Source organism: Hylaeus volcanicus, unplaced genomic scaffold (genome assembly GCF_026283585.1).
Source record: "Hylaeus volcanicus isolate JK05 unplaced genomic scaffold, UHH_iyHylVolc1.0_haploid 12050, whole genome shotgun sequence".
Taxonomy (NCBI): Eukaryota; Metazoa; Arthropoda; class Insecta; order Hymenoptera; family Colletidae; genus Hylaeus; species Hylaeus volcanicus.
This window is the reverse complement of record NW_026533043.1, coordinates 61,562-79,965: the sequence shown is the minus strand read 5'-3', so window position 1 is coordinate 79,965 and position 18,404 is coordinate 61,562. Positions and strand designations below refer to the sequence as shown.

General features: G+C 28.3%; 1 protein-coding gene, 2 long non-coding RNA genes and 1 other non-coding gene across 6 annotated transcripts; 2 read left to right on the top strand and 2 right to left on the bottom strand.

Moving 5' to 3' along the window:
* Window positions 1-4,073: 4,073 nt before the first annotated feature.
* On the bottom strand, window positions 4,074-5,907 carry LOC128882523 (uncharacterized). The gene is made up of 4 exons (XR_008458453.1): window positions 4,724-5,907; window positions 4,478-4,662; window positions 4,344-4,421; window positions 4,074-4,272 (listed from the first exon to the last, which is right to left on the bottom strand). It is a non-coding gene; the product is annotated as an uncharacterized LOC128882523 (long non-coding RNA).
* A 1,464-nt stretch (window positions 5,908-7,371) lies between these two features.
* Window positions 7,372-9,977, top strand: LOC128882521 (uncharacterized). Of its 3 annotated transcripts, none has more exons than XR_008458452.1 (8): window positions 7,372-7,476; window positions 7,520-7,616; window positions 7,682-7,752; window positions 7,801-7,948; window positions 8,009-8,234; window positions 8,314-8,363; window positions 8,427-9,096; window positions 9,677-9,977. It is a non-coding gene; the product is annotated as an uncharacterized LOC128882521 (long non-coding RNA). The 3 variants fall into 3 exon arrangements; XR_008458451.1 differs by lacking the exon at window positions 9,677-9,977 and having other exon boundaries at window positions 8,009-8,107; window positions 8,160-8,234; window positions 8,427-9,540; XR_008458450.1 differs by lacking the exon at window positions 9,677-9,977 and having other exon boundaries at window positions 8,427-9,540.
* Window positions 9,978-11,502: 1,525 nt separating this feature from the next.
* On the top strand, window positions 11,503-11,575 carry Trnaf-gaa (transfer RNA phenylalanine (anticodon GAA)). The gene has a single exon. It is a non-coding gene; the product is annotated as a tRNA-Phe (tRNA).
* A 3,795-nt stretch (window positions 11,576-15,370) lies between these two features.
* On the bottom strand, window positions 15,371-18,294 carry LOC128882541 (uncharacterized). The gene is made up of 10 exons (XM_054134169.1): window positions 18,238-18,294; window positions 17,549-17,630; window positions 17,357-17,443; window positions 17,154-17,305; window positions 16,991-17,089; window positions 16,902-16,947; window positions 16,464-16,522; window positions 16,316-16,416; window positions 15,757-15,868; window positions 15,371-15,710 (listed from the first exon to the last, which is right to left on the bottom strand). The coding sequence occupies exons 1-10, from the start codon at window positions 18,292-18,294 to the stop codon at window positions 15,642-15,644; spliced, it is 864 nt and encodes a 287-aa protein (XP_053990144.1). The 3' UTR covers window positions 15,371-15,641.
* Between the last annotated feature and the right edge of the window lie 110 nt (window positions 18,295-18,404).

Here is an 18,404-nt window from a genome sequence, read left to right as displayed (position 1 = left end):
ACAAATGTTTGTATTCAGACAAAGCATAAAGTTGGTAAATCCTTCAACTTAATGCAAACAGAATGCAACTGGTAAATATTTAAAGCGTCGAAAAAAATTGATATTCAAATAACGTCTCTATTTTTTTAAATCACACAAAAATTAACAATTTTTTATTGTTTTTTGCAAAGAAAAAATTTAAATAAGAAGAAATTCTCGTGTGGTGAATATCTGGCGTTAGAGATATACTATTGTTAGCACTAAAAAATTCTGAAGTATTTTTTTGCTTTTTTGAAAAGATTACTAATCATTGCATCTAATTTCTAGATGGTACAAAAAGATGCTCAGTTGTTGATTCTTAAAAGTCCTTGAAATTTCATTTAAACAATTTTTTCTGTCGCCCCGAAACGTGATTTGTTAACTGGTTGAAAGGTTCTGCATAAATTAAAGACTCTTTAACACATAACAGATATCGGCGAATTAGCATCTTTTACAAATTATTAAAGTTTTTTTTTTAACTGATAAACCGCTCAAGCTTCTTAAGTTTTAGTAAGTCAACTTGTTTTTTTCAAACCAGTTAGTTAAATTGTTAAATTACAATTACTCAAAACAATGAATTTTTTTTATGTATAAAAAATAAAAAAACTAAAGCGAGGATAATAATTGAGCATTGTGGTACGGCAATGTTGTATAAATGTTTTTGCAATTGGGCACTGCTTCAAATTGTACCTTGTCTATTTTCTCTCTAATACTCTAGTATTTTAGCTTTTTCATTTAAACGACTAATTTATTTCACAAGTTTTGCTTGTATATTTCAAAAAAAAAAAAAATTTTCAGTTTATAGACTTAAAACGATATCAGTAAATTTAAATTTTTTTAACGATTAGTATATTAGGTGGAATAGCGTAACGTGGCAGTCGTATTTTTATTATTGAATATCCTATTCCTTTAGTTCCAATAAATTGTACAGCATGGCGCACGCTAGCTATTAAACTGGACTTAATTCCGTTATTAAAGTTATATGTTGGTGGAAGATGTATCCCACACTAAAATTTTTATTTTTTAAAAAACGACTTCGCTTTACGTATAAAAGCAAAGTAATGAACGTCCGATTTTAGGCTCAATCTTGCTTCCCATATAAATTTTAATATTTTATTTTCTTATTTAGTAATATAAAAAATTTACGGAAGAAAAATTGTTACGATGTTGTTTCTTTAAGCACTGCTCTAGCTATAATTTTTCAATTCTTTCGCGCACAACTGTTAATTTCACAGATATTTGATTTTTTCGTTTCTACTTTTACCTTTGTTGTTTTACTGTTTGGTTTTTGAATGCTTTCTTCGCGGACATTCCTCACATGCACAATTAGTTCACTGAGGACGGTGAATTGATGTGTTATCTTTTCAAATTGTGCTTTAGTATTAGATAGATTCTTTTTTATTTGTAATATGCACATGAACAAAGTAATAACCATGTCGAAGAACTCCAAACCCACGTAGTACATGCGTTCCTAAGTTTTTATTAATAACAATTTTTTACACATATTTTAAAAAGTGTTCGAAACACGTCATGATATTCGATGTCAGCAACAAGAACATAATTTTATTTGTTATAACACAACAGAAGACCGAGTGAGATGGTTGTTTTTAAAATGAAACAAAGTACTTAAATTTTTTTTTTTTAACTAAAATTGCCTATGCTAAAAAAAAAATAAATGCTGCGTTGGTTTCAACGACTTTTACTCTAGATAATTTTTGCAAAGTAAATGAAGAGAAGTATTAATTCAAACGAATCTATGTTGTTTTAACTCTCTCGCTTTGACATGCTGTCAATTTACTTTCATTTAATACCATCTTATTAACACGACCTTGTTGCTCTTTGAATTCTACAATCTTCAACAATGTATCAGTTATTTTTACTTCGAATAACTTTTGCGTTCTAAAAGCTTCCGTTGTATGTAGGAAATAAATTAATGTTTGGTTTATGGAAATTTTACACGATAACTATTAAAAGAATTGTCAACTCCATTTTCGTAAAGTTTTGTGTCGAGTTATTTTTAATCAACACAAATAAATAATGGCATGAAATTAATTTTGGATTCGCTTGATAACATTTTAAAATTAAACTTTAGTCAGGTCTTGAACAAAAGATAACAAAACGCTAAATCTGAAATTTCAAAATAAATTTAGCATATCACAGGAAAGTAAAAGTTTTCTTTTATGCATTTTTAGTTCAGACATTATGTCACGAAAACATGCAATCCTCTGGTACTTTTTGTTGTGTTTTTTAATAAAAACATAGTGAATTTTTTAATACTGTCGCCTCTGCGGGACTTTAAAAAAGATGGTTGGATTGCGACGAATATTAATAAATGCATAACCTCTATGCTATACTTTATTCCTAGTGAAGATACTTATTTTTTTTTATTTTTAAATTAAAATTATAATTTGTCATAATGATTAGTTTTATTTAAACCGGATACATATACTTAGGTATAAAGAAAAAAATTCTAATGTATTTAAAATAAGACTTTAGCACAATTTGAATGTTTTGGGATGAATGCTGCCACTTTTATTTTAATCTCATCTTGATTATTTTTTTTTATTGTGAAACGGTTGTAACCATATTCTATTTTATTTTTACATATCCCGTTATGTATGATTGTAAAAAAGCCTTAGTAGCACAGTGTACAGTAGTGTTAGAAGTCTTTCGAGGTGATATTTTCAAGTAAAAGGGAAAATGTAAACACTGAATTGCTGCAGTTCACGTGTATCTCTTCTTATAAATAATAAAAAAATTTTTTTGATGCTGCAACCTGTGCATAAAAAGAATTTGATATAAATTGAAATGCATTGGTATAAAATTGGAAAGTCGTTATTTGTTTTTTACTGTGTACCAAAAAACATAACAAAACATTATAAAACCTACAAGTTCTGATGCACGATCTCGCAACCTTCTCCGTGTTAAGCAGACATCGTAACACTGAACCACCCTGCAATTTCCCTATAAAACTGCTGTGTAATCAATATAAAACGTATATCCAGCCATTTTTTGTGAAGGTATTATACAATATCATTTTCTTTGTAAAAGTATTTGTAACTGCTTTGGTAAACGTGTATAAAGTAAAAATTTTGTTCATATTTTGTTGAAATTTCAATGCAATGAGTGAGTTTCAACGAAACTTCTAGCTAAATGGCAACATTTTTTCATTTTTCATGTTGCTCCCAAATTATTGTATTGTAGCTGATTAATAGATTTAAATAAATTTTTAAAGTGTCATTTTTTTTTAAGAAATAATCATTGATTGATTTCCGTTAAAAAGAACCTTGGTTGCAATGATTTATTTTATATTCCCACTATAGACAAACTACAAAATATTATTTAGTATAAACGAAATTGCTTTGTTTTGTGTGCTAAAAAGAACTACACTAACTCAGTGTAAAAAATTTGCCAACTATTGTTTATTTGAAATCTTAAATTCTATATTACGTTAAGAAAAAATTTCACCGCTATGTATGCTTCAGTCGGGTTTTAAAACAATTATAGTTTGAAACATAATATGTATCAATGTCTGACCCTGAGCAACAAACACTAAAATGTAACATGTACGAATCCGAACAACTTTTTGACCAGAGTAACGTACTTACTATGTTATAAAAACTATAAAAATAAGGATTTAATAGATTTCTGATTTCGTGTTATTTTTTTTTATAGCGTTTTTAAAAGGCTAAAACTTTTACATTTTTTTTGAAAAAGATTATCTCTTTTTAAGAAAATTATCAATGAAAACTCGAATGAAAAGAAAAGGATATTTTACAAATTTATTATAATATTTTTTCTGTTTTATTTTTGAATTCCCCAAAAAAATCAAAAACGTTACAAATGATACTATAGCTATTCAAATCCACCAAAAGAATGAAAACATTAGGCAGAAGTATTTAAGGTAACCAAAGAATTAAAAATCAGCTGACGCTTTTGCAATTTAAAAAATACATTGTTCTCTCATGAAAATTGGAAGATAATATTTTTGCTACATTTCGTATATTTAAAACTTATTGTTGTATATGATAACGAAAAATTGTATTCTAACAATAGCGCAAAATAAAAAAGTCATTCTGTTACTTATCTGATAATGTTTTAACATATATTTAAATATATTAACAATTATACAAACAGAAACAATTACCACTAATCAAAAAGTTTCAATTAAGATTGTCAATTCTTTTCTACCTGAGATCTTCTACGTTGCGATTATTACACGGTTTAGATAGCGTTTTAACTTTAACTTTATAGCTACGACAAATCAAGTTTTCAAAAAAAAATGCAAATATAATTATTTATATGATCTTTTGAGCCAATCATACTTTTTAATATGATTGAATTGTGCTCGATTCAGAATGTTGATGTATATACTATAATTAAGAAAAATATCTGAGAAGGGTCTTAAAATAAACCATAAATAAAACACGTTGTTACACCCATTTAACGTTTACCGTACCAGAATGCTTTGCCGAAGCATTGGTATTTCTGTATATAGGTTCCACAATATTGACAACAATTAACTTACACGCTTGTCAAATCCGATTAAGAAAAGTCAATTTGAAGGCGCACTATTTCAATAATAGCATGAAAAAGATAATGAACCGGTACTATTTTTATCTATCACGTGCCGAAATTTATCACCTAAAAAAGCATGGAAATTTTGAGAAACGGTTTTTTATAGGTTTCGCTGCAATGCTCTGACCGGCTACGCACGAAGAAATTCAGTTTCTTCCTGCAGACAATTATCCCGCCTAAGAGAGTGAAAGTACGAAAAGGACGATGGTCCGCTGAGGAAGAGGAACACTTGATTGCAGTATTAAATCAATGTGAGGGCCGCTTTGACGCGGTAACAATCGCACAGAAATTTGGAAATCGTACAGCTCGACAAGTCTCAGAAAAAATAAACCTATGACTTAAGAATAGACCAATACAGACAAACATACCTGAAACATCCAGAAGTGTAATACATAATGTATATTCAAAAAGAAAAACTACTGTGACATCATCCAGTTCCACACACCCAGTGGAGCGCTCGAAAAAACAACGACTCTGATCTCATAAACAAACCGGAAAACACTTGATTATAACAATAACAAGGATCCCCTACTCTTTTCTTTATTTATTTATGACAAAAACATTACAACGCATAACTCATCCGCGCCACACTTTTCTTTTAGTTTCGAATTAATACTTGGAAAAAAAAAAAAAAAAAAAAATAATTTAAAAAAAAATTAAAAAAAAAAATTTGAATAAAAAAAACTTCTTAGTTTGTCAACTATCCAAGACATTAAAACGGATAGAGTCCGCATTCCGGATTCTACAAGTGAATGGGTCGACCATCAGAGACGTTAAATGGATGGAGTCTTTCATTTAAGACTTTAAAAATGAATGTGTCGACCATCGGCGACGTAAAATGGATTGAGTCCACACCCAAGACTTAAAAGATGGGAACCATTCTTTGGAGTGGGCCCCAGTCTACTGCCTGGAATTGGTCTAGCAATAGACCGGAACCGAATCCTACTGATGAGTCGCTTAGGCAACGACGAAACTCTCCGTTTCATTCAGTGTCCCCTTTGAGGGATAGGCTGTGAAGCCGAATTATGAGCTCCGAAAGGATGCCTCATACTGTTACGGATTTTTATAGGTTTCGTACTTTTAAATAAACTCAACATCAAACATTTGGGTACTACGATCATACGTTGTCCATCAAAAAAATTGAAGCTCTGGAAGCATTTTTTAATAATCTCCATTGTCTGTTACAAAAAGACAATAAGTGTTTTTATTTCAAATTATCTTAATAACAAACCAATTTTGTCATTATTGGAAAACTAAATTTATAAAACATTATTTTACAAGCACACAGCTCTAAGAACATGGCAAAATAGAAAAGGAATCTCACACTGCGTTTTCACTGATATCAAAATTCACTCTATGTCTTTAAGCACGTGTTTAAGATACATTTGTAAGCAATTATGTAATGTCATTCTTTTCACTAAACACATGATGTTTATTTTTTGTGGATATATTGAAAACCTACACTTCTACAATCCTTATATCATTTTATTTTATTTTTCCATTTAAAACTTTTTTTGTTGATTGAATTATTATTAAAATCTAAAGAACTTTATAGTATATTTTTTTTATACCGGTATATTTATTCGAAAAAAAAGTTATGTTTTTTATCATTTCAATATCTTTCAACTTTGATTTCATCATTTTTTGAATTTGATTTGAATGCGACTAATTAATAATTCTTCCTCCAAAACCATCAGTCTTTAATTTTTAACAAACTGAAACAATAAATGATTTATATCATTCCAGACTAATTGCTGGAGTATTAATAGAATTCTATTTTTGAAAACTTTTCGTAATTGAAATATCCGCGATGTCTGCCAACCGCAAAAAAATTTCTCTCCCAATTTTGTAACAAATCAAAAGAAAACAAACTGGATTTGTGTGCTTTACTTTCCCTAACATCAACCTAAATATAAGTCGTTGTCTTTTTATTTAAAAATAGTGAGAGTTTTTCAAAAACATAGCTGGTACTGAAGAAATTCAAATTTTTTTTTGTTATTGAATTTATTGAAACTATTAAAGTAACAGTGCCTTATCCAATTATTATTCACTTGCTGTGAATCAAAACTTATTATTTACCTTAAAATGAAGGTTGAGTAAACTATTCGCTAACAACAATTATATAATAATAAAGTTGTTTGGATCATTGTTATATTATGTCTTTCTGGCGTTGCCGATTGTGAAAGAAAATAATGACCATCTTTTATTTTATGAGTGATTAAAAAACAATTAGTAATTTTCTGCTTTATTTGCATTTTTGGAATGAATTAGGAAAAAAATTATGATATTTAAATTATTTTCTATGAAGTTGATAAATTTTATTTTAGTCAACTTGTCTATTGATTACTTCTCTAGTAATTATTATACCACAATGAGGTAAAATAGAATTGGACATAGTTTTTATACATGACATAAAAAAAGAATGAATAAAATACATTAGTTGGAGGAGATAAGAAATTTTCGGTTATTTTAAAGAACGAAGAAACACTCAGGGATTGTTCTTATATATTTTGTTTAGTGTTATGTAACGGTTGAAAAAATTTTACTAAAAAATTAAAATTTAATTTTTATTTTAAAAGTACTACGCGTGATAGTAAGCAAGTCGGTTAAAAAAATAGAGTGCAAATTTATCACAAATACAATATTCGATTTATGTGCTTTTATAATATTATTGAGGGTTTTCAGATGTTGCTTTTTATGTTTTCAATAAATTTTTACCTTTTGGTTTGAACCACAAGTGTTAAGTTTAGTGATTTTGAATCAAAGTTTCAGTCTGTGACAACTGTGTCACGTTTCTTCATTAAAGAATTTCTTAATTGATAAACATAAAAACGAGGCAGTTTTAAAATATTTGGAATGCAGATTTCTGAAAAATATACAGTAATTATTTTTTCTTATTTCATTGTAACATATAATTTTTCAGTGTACGACATGTACAACACAAACGATAAAAATCATCGTTGACAAAGAACATTATAAAGGTTCATGGCATTGCTATAATATAAAACGAAAGCTTGCAGGTAACTTAGGTTTAACAGTTTTTGTCAGTACTTGTAGTCTTGTCCTTTGTGTGATAAATTGACAGGTTTTCCAGTGATAAGTGAAGCAGAATTTAATCGAAAAATAACACTTTTAAAAAAATCATGCTATCCGAAAGTAAGTAGGAGTGTATAAATGTTAAAGAAGTACAATAGTAGTCTTTAGAAAAAGGGTACAAATCATTTTCGAGTCATTGCAGGTCCGGCCACAAAAGAGACATCATTATCGGTGTCCAAAACACAACAGCTTCAGCTAAAACCTCTTACGTACTTGGATAGTTTATTCGATAATCAGAGTTTGCTTTTGTTGAAGAGTAGGTTCGCGTGATTTTGTGGCTAAAAAAAAAAACGTTTTTATGTCCATGTGTTCTCAGAAATTTAAAATATATTAAAAAAAAAAACTTTGTTTTTACCTGATGAGAAATGTTTAATAACTTTAGAAAAATCTTTTTATGTCATCTCTTTCTAAGATTGTAGACAAGAAAAACATTTTAATATAATTGGATTTTTATTTATTTATCACAGAAATTATATTACAAACAGCAATGTTTAGTTTGTAATCACCCGTTTCAATCTCTACTTTCTATACAAAAACATATGGTAATAACTTTATGTAAAAACGGCCCAAAGTTGTTTCGATTATGTTTGTTTTATTTTTTTTTTTTGCCATATTTTAAAGGAAAGCGGGATATATTGAGTTTTTGCATGTGATTCAACAATTGTTTAATTGTAAGAAGATATGTCAAATCAATTATTTAATTTTGTTTTTTACGCGTTTCAACGGATTTCTAGAAGTAGAAAATTTGGTTGCAGCTTTACGTTTCGTGATTAATCTATATATTGTGGAGCTAGTTTCTCCTGTGGACCCTAAACTGTTACAGCATTAGGCATCTTTTTGGAGCTCATAATTTGGCTTCACAGCCTATCCCTCAAAAGGGACACTGAATGAAACGGAGAGTTTCGTCGATGCCTAAGCGACTCATCAGTAGGATTCGGTTCCGGTCCATTGCTAGACCAGTTCCAGGCAGTAGACTAGGGCCCACTTCAAAGAATGGTTCCTATCTTTTAAGTCTTTGGTGTGGACTCCATCCATTTAACGTATCCGATGGTCGACACATTCACCTTTAAACTCGAATGAAATACTACATTCATTTAACGTCTCCGATGGTCAACACATTCACTTTTAAAGTCTTGAATGAAAGACTCCATCCATTTAACGTCTTCGATGGTCGACTGGCATTTTTTTTTTAGTTTAAAGTCTCAATTGAGAATTTTCTTATCGTCTACTCATTCGGTTTAAAGTCTTGAATACGGCTTTATCCATTTTAATGTCTCAGATACCTGGCTTAATTAATTTTAATTTATCAATTACAAAATTCCATTCATTTAACGTATACTATGGTTAACGCATTACGGAATTCCAATTTGAATTCATTTTAATTATTACCTACGTATGTATAATGTAAGCAATTATACTAGGTGTATCTTTCTATCAATAAGCTTTTGCCTCTTCTAATTTTTTGACGTCTATCTTAATGCTCACCTCGGTCCAAATGTATAACAGTTTTTCTGTTTATCACCCTTGTTGAACTTTTTTTAAATATTCAGTGGAAGTGTTTCTTGAAAAAAAAAGAACTGGATTTTTTGATGCAAAGTTTATTTTAGTATTATAGCGGTACCCGTGTACTAATAATGTTCGACAAGAAAATATTGTTTCAATGCCGAACTCCGCGACCGCTGTTGCAAGAAGTATCTCTTCGTTTTTTGTATTAAATCTACTTAGTTTCTTTTTAAAATTAATGTTTCACTTCTTGTATTAATTAGAGCATATAATTTTCTTAACTCGATTTAATTAATTATTTACAAAATTAAACTGTAATCATGTATTTTGTCGAAGGTTAGTGTTTTTTTTTTTTTTTTTTTTTTCCAAAAAAATAATCGAAAATTTTTTGAATAAAATAAAAAAAAAAAAAAAAAAAACCTAGCATTGAAACATACTGTTAGTAACAACCGTTACACCATATGTCATTTTTTTTTTTTAGAGCTCACAAATTGGTCTTAGCAGCCTACACCCAATAGTCGCTCTAAATGGAACTTAGAGTTTCGTCCGTAATTATACGATTCATCACTAGGATTAGGTCTGAATCTATCGCTAGGTTAAATCCAAGCAGTAACTGAGGGCTACCCTACGAAAAAAATTGTAATATTTTAAGCGCTGAGTAGCTACTAAATACATTTAAGGTGTCTAATGGTCAATCTGACGTGAGTAACAACCCTGTAAAACTCACCAATCTTTACAAAAAATGTAGATAAATTTGCAAAAAAAAAAACACTTAGTATATCAAATACAAAGTAATATAAAGTTTTAAGCAACATCATTAAAAATTTTCAAATTTATTAATTTTCACAAACAACAAAATATAACGTGAAAATCTTTATTCACTGACATACTTAACAAATCAGAGTTATATTGTCAAAAAAAAAAAAAAGAATTGTATAAATAAACTCATTATTAAGTTTGAAACTATTCTAATCTTTAAAAGTTCTTATTCGTTAGACTACCTTTTGAGAAAGTAGCAAGAAAAAAGAGTTCTAACGTAAATATTACAAAGACACGACTTTAAAATTTGACTGATATTTTTGTCGATTTTATTTCAGTCCACTGTCAGCGACTATTAAATAAATGGTATTAAATTTTTTTATTTTTTCGTCTATATTTTTTAACGAGAAAATAATTAAAAACAATTTATATAGAAATTTAAATTTAGCAAACACATTTTTTTTTGTTAATCATTCAGATATTTCTGCTACTATATATTTCAAAAGATAACCGATCATGGTATGCGTACACGTATTGAAACTCCATGGAAACCTTCGAAATGTGACACCCTGCTTGTTACTCACTTAAAGCCCTCATTTTGACATTGCATGAACCATTGAAAAATCATGCAATTTAAACTTTTTGTTCAATTCGCTTTATTTTTTTTTTTTCATAATAAAACTGAAAAAAAAAAGTTTCAATTAAACATTTGCTTTTCAAATTGCCTCTGCATTACACAAGCATCGTAACAATGATAAAAAAGTTTTTAGAAAAAGAGTTTTCTAATTACTGTGCAACAAAGAATTTTACACTAGTATTTTTGATTGAGTAAAAATTCGTTTTCATGTAAAGAGCTAAAATCATTAGTAATTTTATACATTATTTTGGCTCATTCGGGTACTTTTAACAATTTCGAATATATTGAAATTTTACATGTTTTCAACAATAATCAATTAATCTAATGATACGAAAAAAAAAAAACTAGTTGTTTTGAATAAATAAAAAATAAGAGATCAAACTAATGAATCGTTGAAAAAAAAGAAAAATTGACATGATTAATACAATTTCTAGAAGTTCAGCTAAATCCAAGAATAAACTAAGTAGTCTCACCTGTGAAAAAAATAAATATAAGACCGTTGATGCAATTAGCGAATTTCGTATTCGTAACTAGTTTATAATATTTGACTGACTTTAAATTGCGGAACCTTAACAACAATATTTGCAAGCATATATTGAAATTTTTTTTTTTAATAAATTTAATTTTGGTTTTATTCAAAGTATTTCTTAATTCCCCACTACAGCTATTTTGTCAAAAGTCCTGGAATTTAAAATTTTCAATTATATTAAAATTAAGCTTTTAATCCACGATTCCTTCAGATAGCGAAGACGGACAAGACTTAGAAATATTATACCCAAAAATAATAAAACTAATCAAAAACAGAAAACCATAAATTTCCTTCTACTTCATTAACCGCATTCATACTTCCACCAAACTAATCTATTAGTTCTCACGCACAAGATATGGAAACTGATATATACTATAGTTGTGCCTTTATAGCTCAGTTGGGAGAGCGTCAGACTGAAGATCTGAAAGTCCCTGGTTCGATCCCGGGTGAAGGCAATTTACAAGTATTTTTCAATGTTTTGTTATTTTTGACTCATGTCGATAGTTGAAGCTGTTTTCTTTATTGTTAATAGTGTTTTCTGAATTTCCTATGAAACAGACTAATTTATAAAATGATTCTTTTCGAAAATACTACAGACTAACTTTCGACGACTTCGTTTCCCAAGGTGAAGCAATAATTTTTCCTATAGCATTACCCAAACGAATTTATTTAACAAACTACATTTTTATTTGTTGTGAAAAAATATGCTACGAAAGTTTATCTAAATAAAGTTTTTTAGCTTCAAGCAGAAAATATTCTCGTATTTTTTTATTTATTTTTATCTCAAGCCAATATTTCAAAACCATAAGTGTTTTATCGCTTTCTCAAGTATATTCTAAAAAAACAGTTAGATAAATGGAAACTACAAACAAACTCTTTTTTTTAATGTTCTTCTTTTTTGTTTTTCTTAAAAAAAAACAGTATATTTGGGCTACATGAACATGTTTGTAACGTATTCTTTCTCAAAAACATACATGAACTAGAGAAACACAACTTTCATGTGAAATAGAACAAATTATCATACAGTTGAAACGTATTTTAAAAATTTTCTAATTTTTTTATACAAAAATAAACATTTTATTGTAGTATTTACTGTAAAAATGCTTTCGTAGCCAAATGGGTGTTTTATAGATTAAAAAAACAACTAATCCATAAAACACTTATGTGAAACCCACCCTTTTTAAAGCAAAAAAAAACACATTTCTTTTCTCAGTAATAGACACATATGTACCATCACTGGCTTTATTTAAAATTTTTTGTTAATCAAAAGCTAACACTCTAACATGTTAAACAAAAGTTTTTCATAGTTTCAACCAACAATTTTCTATTTTTCGAAAGTTGAATCTTGTCCACTAGTTTTTTTTACCGACAATTAACAAACGTGTAAGTGTTATATAGTTTTTAGTATCACCTCTCTGACAAATACGGCAACGTAGAAATTATTTAAAAAATACTACTTCTAATTTCGAAAACATAGTGCTTATATTTTAGTACAGTAGGTTACCTAGAAACTATTATTTTCCAATGTCGTAATGCTTCAATAGCGCTTTTAGCTGCCTTATGATAACCCTCTTATGTTTTAAAACATATGGAAAATGGAGCGAGAAGTGACTTCAAATCATACTTGTTTCCGTAGCATTCAGAAGCGTGTGAAACCATTTTTAAACAATTGATCTTCCCTTTTTTTATTGAACGTGATCATTATAAACGAAATCTTGCACTATAGGTTAGTAACAACACTTCATTCAATTGTTATAATAATTGACGTGTTTCATATGTGATACTCCTTCAAGTAATAATTAAAGATACATTTTAGAGTGTGTTCTTTGCAATCGATTGACTAGAGATTTTTATTTAACATCAATTATCAATTTTCTTCTAAAAAAACTATAACAATGTAGAAAATTTAAACGTTTACTTCTTTTTAATACTGCCTCATCTTGCGACGTATTAACTGCTTTTATAGTGTAAAAACATAATTATTGTTCTACACGTTTTCACCATGTGAAGCAGTATCAAGCATTGTTTTTAATTAACGATTTTAAGCGACATTACTAGCGCAAAAAAAACATTCTTATCCAACCGTAATTCTGAAAATGCTTTAAAAAAAACAATTTACTTTGTTAGTAAAAGAAAGCTCGAAGTTTATTAATTAATTTTGTACTGTTAACGGGTAACAAGTATAAGCTATATACTAAAATATTAATGAGAAATCTAATGTACAACACCGTTACAAGAAGATTGCTATATTCCCAACTCATCTTTAATTCAAATTAATTTTTCTTTTTAAATAACAGGCATATATTCCAATGAAAATACATTTCGCAACAGTTAAGAATAAAATTTTTGAACATCATGCTATAAGATTCATAACGCATGTCTGTACCATTCCAAGAATTTAATTTCCTGAAAACCCAAAATCTGTCATGAATCCCTCTATGTTTTTTGTATCAAGGTAATCTCTGATAAACTTCATGTTTTTTAAATAAATTAAAGAAAAAAGGACATTTTTAATGTGGTTTTATTACGCAGTTCGCACCATGATTACCTTTCCTATACACCGATTATTGTTGTATGCAGTTCAATTCATTCAATTCAATGCGAATATTGGTGACCATTGACAAAAAATTAAACACAACTTTCTTTTACAAAAACGTGCTACAATCCAAAGAAGAAAAATTTTGTACATAGTAAAAAAAAAATGAATTATGCTTATTTATTATATAAATTAAACGTTGTACGTATTCATTTTCGTAAATTGGATAACGTAGACTGTATCTTATATTTTTGCTATTAAATTTCAGCCTACCAACTATACAGCTATTATGTATGTAAGTGTTTTCTAAAAAAGACAGTTTTTTCTTGAGATCAAAATTAGCAGAGATTAATGCGGTACTAATCAAGAAGTTTTTAAAATATCTAGGATAAAAACAAGACAACAATCACTTCTGTTCTATCAAACCTTTGGTTTTATACCTCTCGCTTAATTTGTAACCTAGTACTATATAGGGCGACGTATATTCAAAAGAAATACATTGCTGTAGTTTTTGTTCAGCATGATGTCGTAGAATAGCGACTGCGTGCTTTTTCCCTTTAGCAAACTAATGGCAATTTTTCAACTCCTTAAAAAAAGAAAAAACTTAAACCAATACATTATATCGTCTTTCCAAAAAGTCATACAGGAATTATACAAAATAAACATTAAAATGGTTGGTCTCTAAATGAATGGTGCCTCCAGCAGAAGTTATTGGAAATTACATCAGACAATTTTTTTTTCTAGATTTATTTTAACAGTAATAGTAGAAATTACCATGCGAATAAGAAATATGCTGTGATTACCTTGTTTACTTCTATTCCTAAAAAAAGAGATTTATTAAAAATTGATACTAATTTTTAACACGGATAAATTCATTGTTGAATAAGTACCGATGCAAAAACATAAATAGCCATTTAAACCCACTAATGATTTAAAATCAATAATGTCTTCTTCCATATAATTTTTAAATCAAACATACGTGTCTTTATAACCTTATCTCAAGCCTTCTATATAAATTGATATCATTTAAGAAAACTCAATAACGATCTAATTCGATTAGAATTCAATTCTTTTTTCCTTGTGTAACACTTTTTGTAAGTAATTAAACTTGTAATTATAAAATGTTTTAATAATTTATTTTAGCACTAAAAACTTGCATCTTTGTAAAAATAAGGATTTAAAAAAAAAAAAATTTAGCGTTCACGAATTTAAATACCAATATATTATAAACCTATAACTATATTTTTCCTTAAAATGTTCAACGTAATATGCAAGCCTTTACTTTATTTTAAAGTAATTTACAAAAACACAGTATTATTTTTTTAAAAAGAGTTTAAAAAACATTAAAAAACCAGTATTTACTAAAGGGTATAACAGACAAGTTTACGAGAATTTATTATCGTCAGCATACTTGTAAAGAAGACAAACAGACGATAAAAGAGATTATCGCCTCCAGATTTTCTCTTCAACCATACTGAATCTAATAATTTCTTATTATTCATAGTAACTTTTAACAGGAAATAAACTTCCTTCAGAAAATTTGCAACTCTATGCAAAAACATTTTGAAGTATAAAAACTTTAGCCTCGTTAGCAAAAATCAATCAATTTAAACAAAGTTTTTTTTACGAGTGTTCGTTGTATTATACTACAAGTCTTTTACATGATATGCGTGTATTTACTAAACGAACTTATGCGGTAGAACTACGGGTGCAACACTTATTAAATGGTGTGATTGTTTTTACTTATTAATAGATACTCATTTTATTAGAAACTAAAAATATCTCTTGTAAAGCAACAGACATTTTGTCTTCCTTTCTTTCGTTTATCACTAAAATTTACATTGAAAGGCACTCCGTAATACATTCTTTAGGATTATGGTAGAAAAAAATAAGAGTTGACAAAGTAAAAATATTTTTTCTTAAGGAGGAAAGAAAAAATGTGAAAGAAAATAACTTTTTAGTAGTGTTACAGAGTTGAGTTAAATTTACGAGGATACATCCTGTTGAGTTGGTAGAATCAGCATGAGGACAAATAACCCTAACACGACCATCCACTGAAAACCACAAGTTTATAGTTAAATTATCATAAAAATAACGTACATATTTGCGTAAAAAAGATTTTTGAAAATGTTTAGTTACATAACTAGGTAAAATAGTAGATTCTGTATTAAAATCTTCTTTTATGAAATTGATCTTTTCCGGGAAATTCGGTCTACACAAAGTTAGAAAGAAAAAAACTGTAATAAAAAATTTTTTAATATTGAAATGGGTCTTTTTAAAAAAAAAACATATTGTTGCATTAATTTTCTCCACTAATTTTAACTATATACTAAAGGTAACTTGAAGAAGCATAGAAATTTTACGTCTAGACAGTATTCTAAATAGGAGATCGAAGCAGCTTGATAAACACAAGGATACATTAAATGAAGAAATTATCCGTTTCAAAAGTCCTATAAACAATATCTATTTGACTTTTTTGCAACTGACACGGATCGGCTGTGTGAGAAAAAAAAAATATTCGTGCAACAAGGAAACAATAACAAGTATATAAATTACTATTTAGTATGCGAGATTGTCTATGTGTAATCATGGTACGATATATAATTCGATAAGAAAATGGCAGCAAAGAATTCAATTTTATCAGTGAACATTGTCTCACCCAGTAAATGAAACACTTCCTTCGTTTCGTAGGGTTATGAACAAAGTTTTGTTAAATGAGTCCTTATCTTTCATGAGAAACTTCACCTGTCCGGAGAAAGTCTAAAGAAAGAAAAGTAGACATTCGTGTGTTTCACATTATAGGTTACATTTGAATCAAAAGTGGTATTCACAGGGTAAACGGATAATCCATAACACGTTTTTTTTTCTAGAAACAATGTGATACTAAAGAAATGAAGGCTTAATAACATCAAGATTTTTTCAGTTATTATAAGTATTTCCTTTACTAACAAGCATCAGGTTAAATTCTTATTTTCTATTGAAAAAAAAAAATATGAAGAAAAGTACTAACGAGCATTAAGGAAATTATAAGCTTTAAGAAGATTTGAACCCTTCTTGATGTATTTTTATTTGAGTTATAGATCTTTATTTAAAAAATTATAGCGCCGCATTACTACATTCTAAGCCAAAGCCATGAATGCTGGAGACTTTTGTCGGAGAAACAATCTCAAAAGATTTTATTATAGCATGGAGAGTGATAAAAGAAGACTATTAAGGGCGTCATTATCTAACAACAAATAGCGTACCAGGATTAAGATGTAAAATAATGTGAATATTAAAATTATTCTTTTCCTAAATACTCTTAATGATATCAGCAACAAAAAAAAATTATTACTTTGACAAATGGTAGCAAAGTTCCTTGAATGTTTTCTGAATTATTACCGTGACACGAAATGTAAAGCTCGTCGAAATTCGATGAAATATCGACGTTTTTCTGATGATTAGCATGTATAATGAAAACGTCTTTAAAAATAAATTTTCACATAGAATTTTCTCACCTTGTTTGAAATAGATACCCAATTTCCTAGTTTATATGCGTTTCGTGAACAATATGCTATGTGTAGTGGAATGGCAAGATTTTTTCCAAAGGCATTTTGTCCAGATAATGGAGGAATAAAACCAATCAAAAGCGATAAAAATAGCCTCCAAACTAATACAGAAATTCGCAAACTCATAGTTGAGCACTTTTAAACAAACGTACTCAATTTTAACTGACATCCTGATATGCATGTAAAGTCGTCAGTTTGATAAGAAGGAATTGTCTTGTTATTCCTGGTCAAAAAGTTATCTAATTCATTAGGAAAATAAAAAATCAGCGTATCTTATCAAGGAATTAAAGGATCTTTTGAAGATAACAAATGAAAATTTGTGTACATTAACAATCGACACTTACGATTTATACTGAATGTGATACATTGTATAGGAAAATTGAAATTATTGCAGAAAAAAGAAGAGCATAATAAATCAAAGAACCACTATTTTAAAGTTTTCTCGAAAGCGCAGAATTGATTCTTTATTTTGCTACAAAATTTTTTTAATCTGCTTTTATAGATTAGATTAAATTTAATCAGATTACTTTGTCGAAAAAGGTCTAGAAATATTGAAACGCATATATTTTTTGTACCCCTTAATAAAAAAAAAAATGGTACCAGCTTGAATTTATTTTTTGGTGATGTTTGAAATAATGTTGCTCATGGAATATCTTTGAAGATTTCTATGCTAGTTTTAAACTTTATTGACTCTCAACAATAGACTTATCCTAAGATAATAAGAGAGAAAACAACAAAATCAAGTAAATATGAATGCACAAAGAATTCAATCAATATTTTAAAGAATTCTTACTATTAAGAATCAATTTGTATTCACATATAGGTTTAAATAATATACTTTCAGTTGCTTTAAAAAAAATTACAAATTCGCTAAGCGATAAATAAAACTTTGTTGAATTTTATTATAGGATTTTTCGTTAGTATTGCATAGTAACGTTAATTTACTAAAATTTAGTTAGTTGCATACGAATTTTTTTTTTTTTATTCAAAAAAATTATCCGTTAATTCAGGTCAGAGAAAGTAATATTCATACGAATGGTTGATCGATGGAGTATTGATTCCACTTTGTGAAGGCTCGAGAATTAATCATTGATTATCTTTTTATTTAATTGCTTAATAGAGAAAATATCAAATCACTATTGCTTGTTATGAGCATTGTTCGCTTCAATTGCTCACAGTAGCACGCGTTCTATAAGTATG

What these genes read in the sequence shown, in the direction of transcription:
- LOC128882541 (XM_054134169.1), bottom strand. Translation starts at nt 18,294, where the DNA reads ATGATTAATTCTCGAGCCTTCACAAAGTGGAATCAATACTCCATCGAT. An exon ending in AGGATGTCAGTTAAAATTGA is followed by an intron (nt 17,306 to 17,356) that starts GTACGTTTGTTT and finishes TTTCTGTATTAG; the next exon opens with TTTGGAGGCTATTTTTATCG. An exon ending in CTTTGCTACCATTTGTCAAA is followed by an intron (nt 16,948 to 16,990) that starts GTAATAATTTTT and finishes AAGAGTATTTAG; the next exon opens with GAAAAGAATAATTTTAATAT.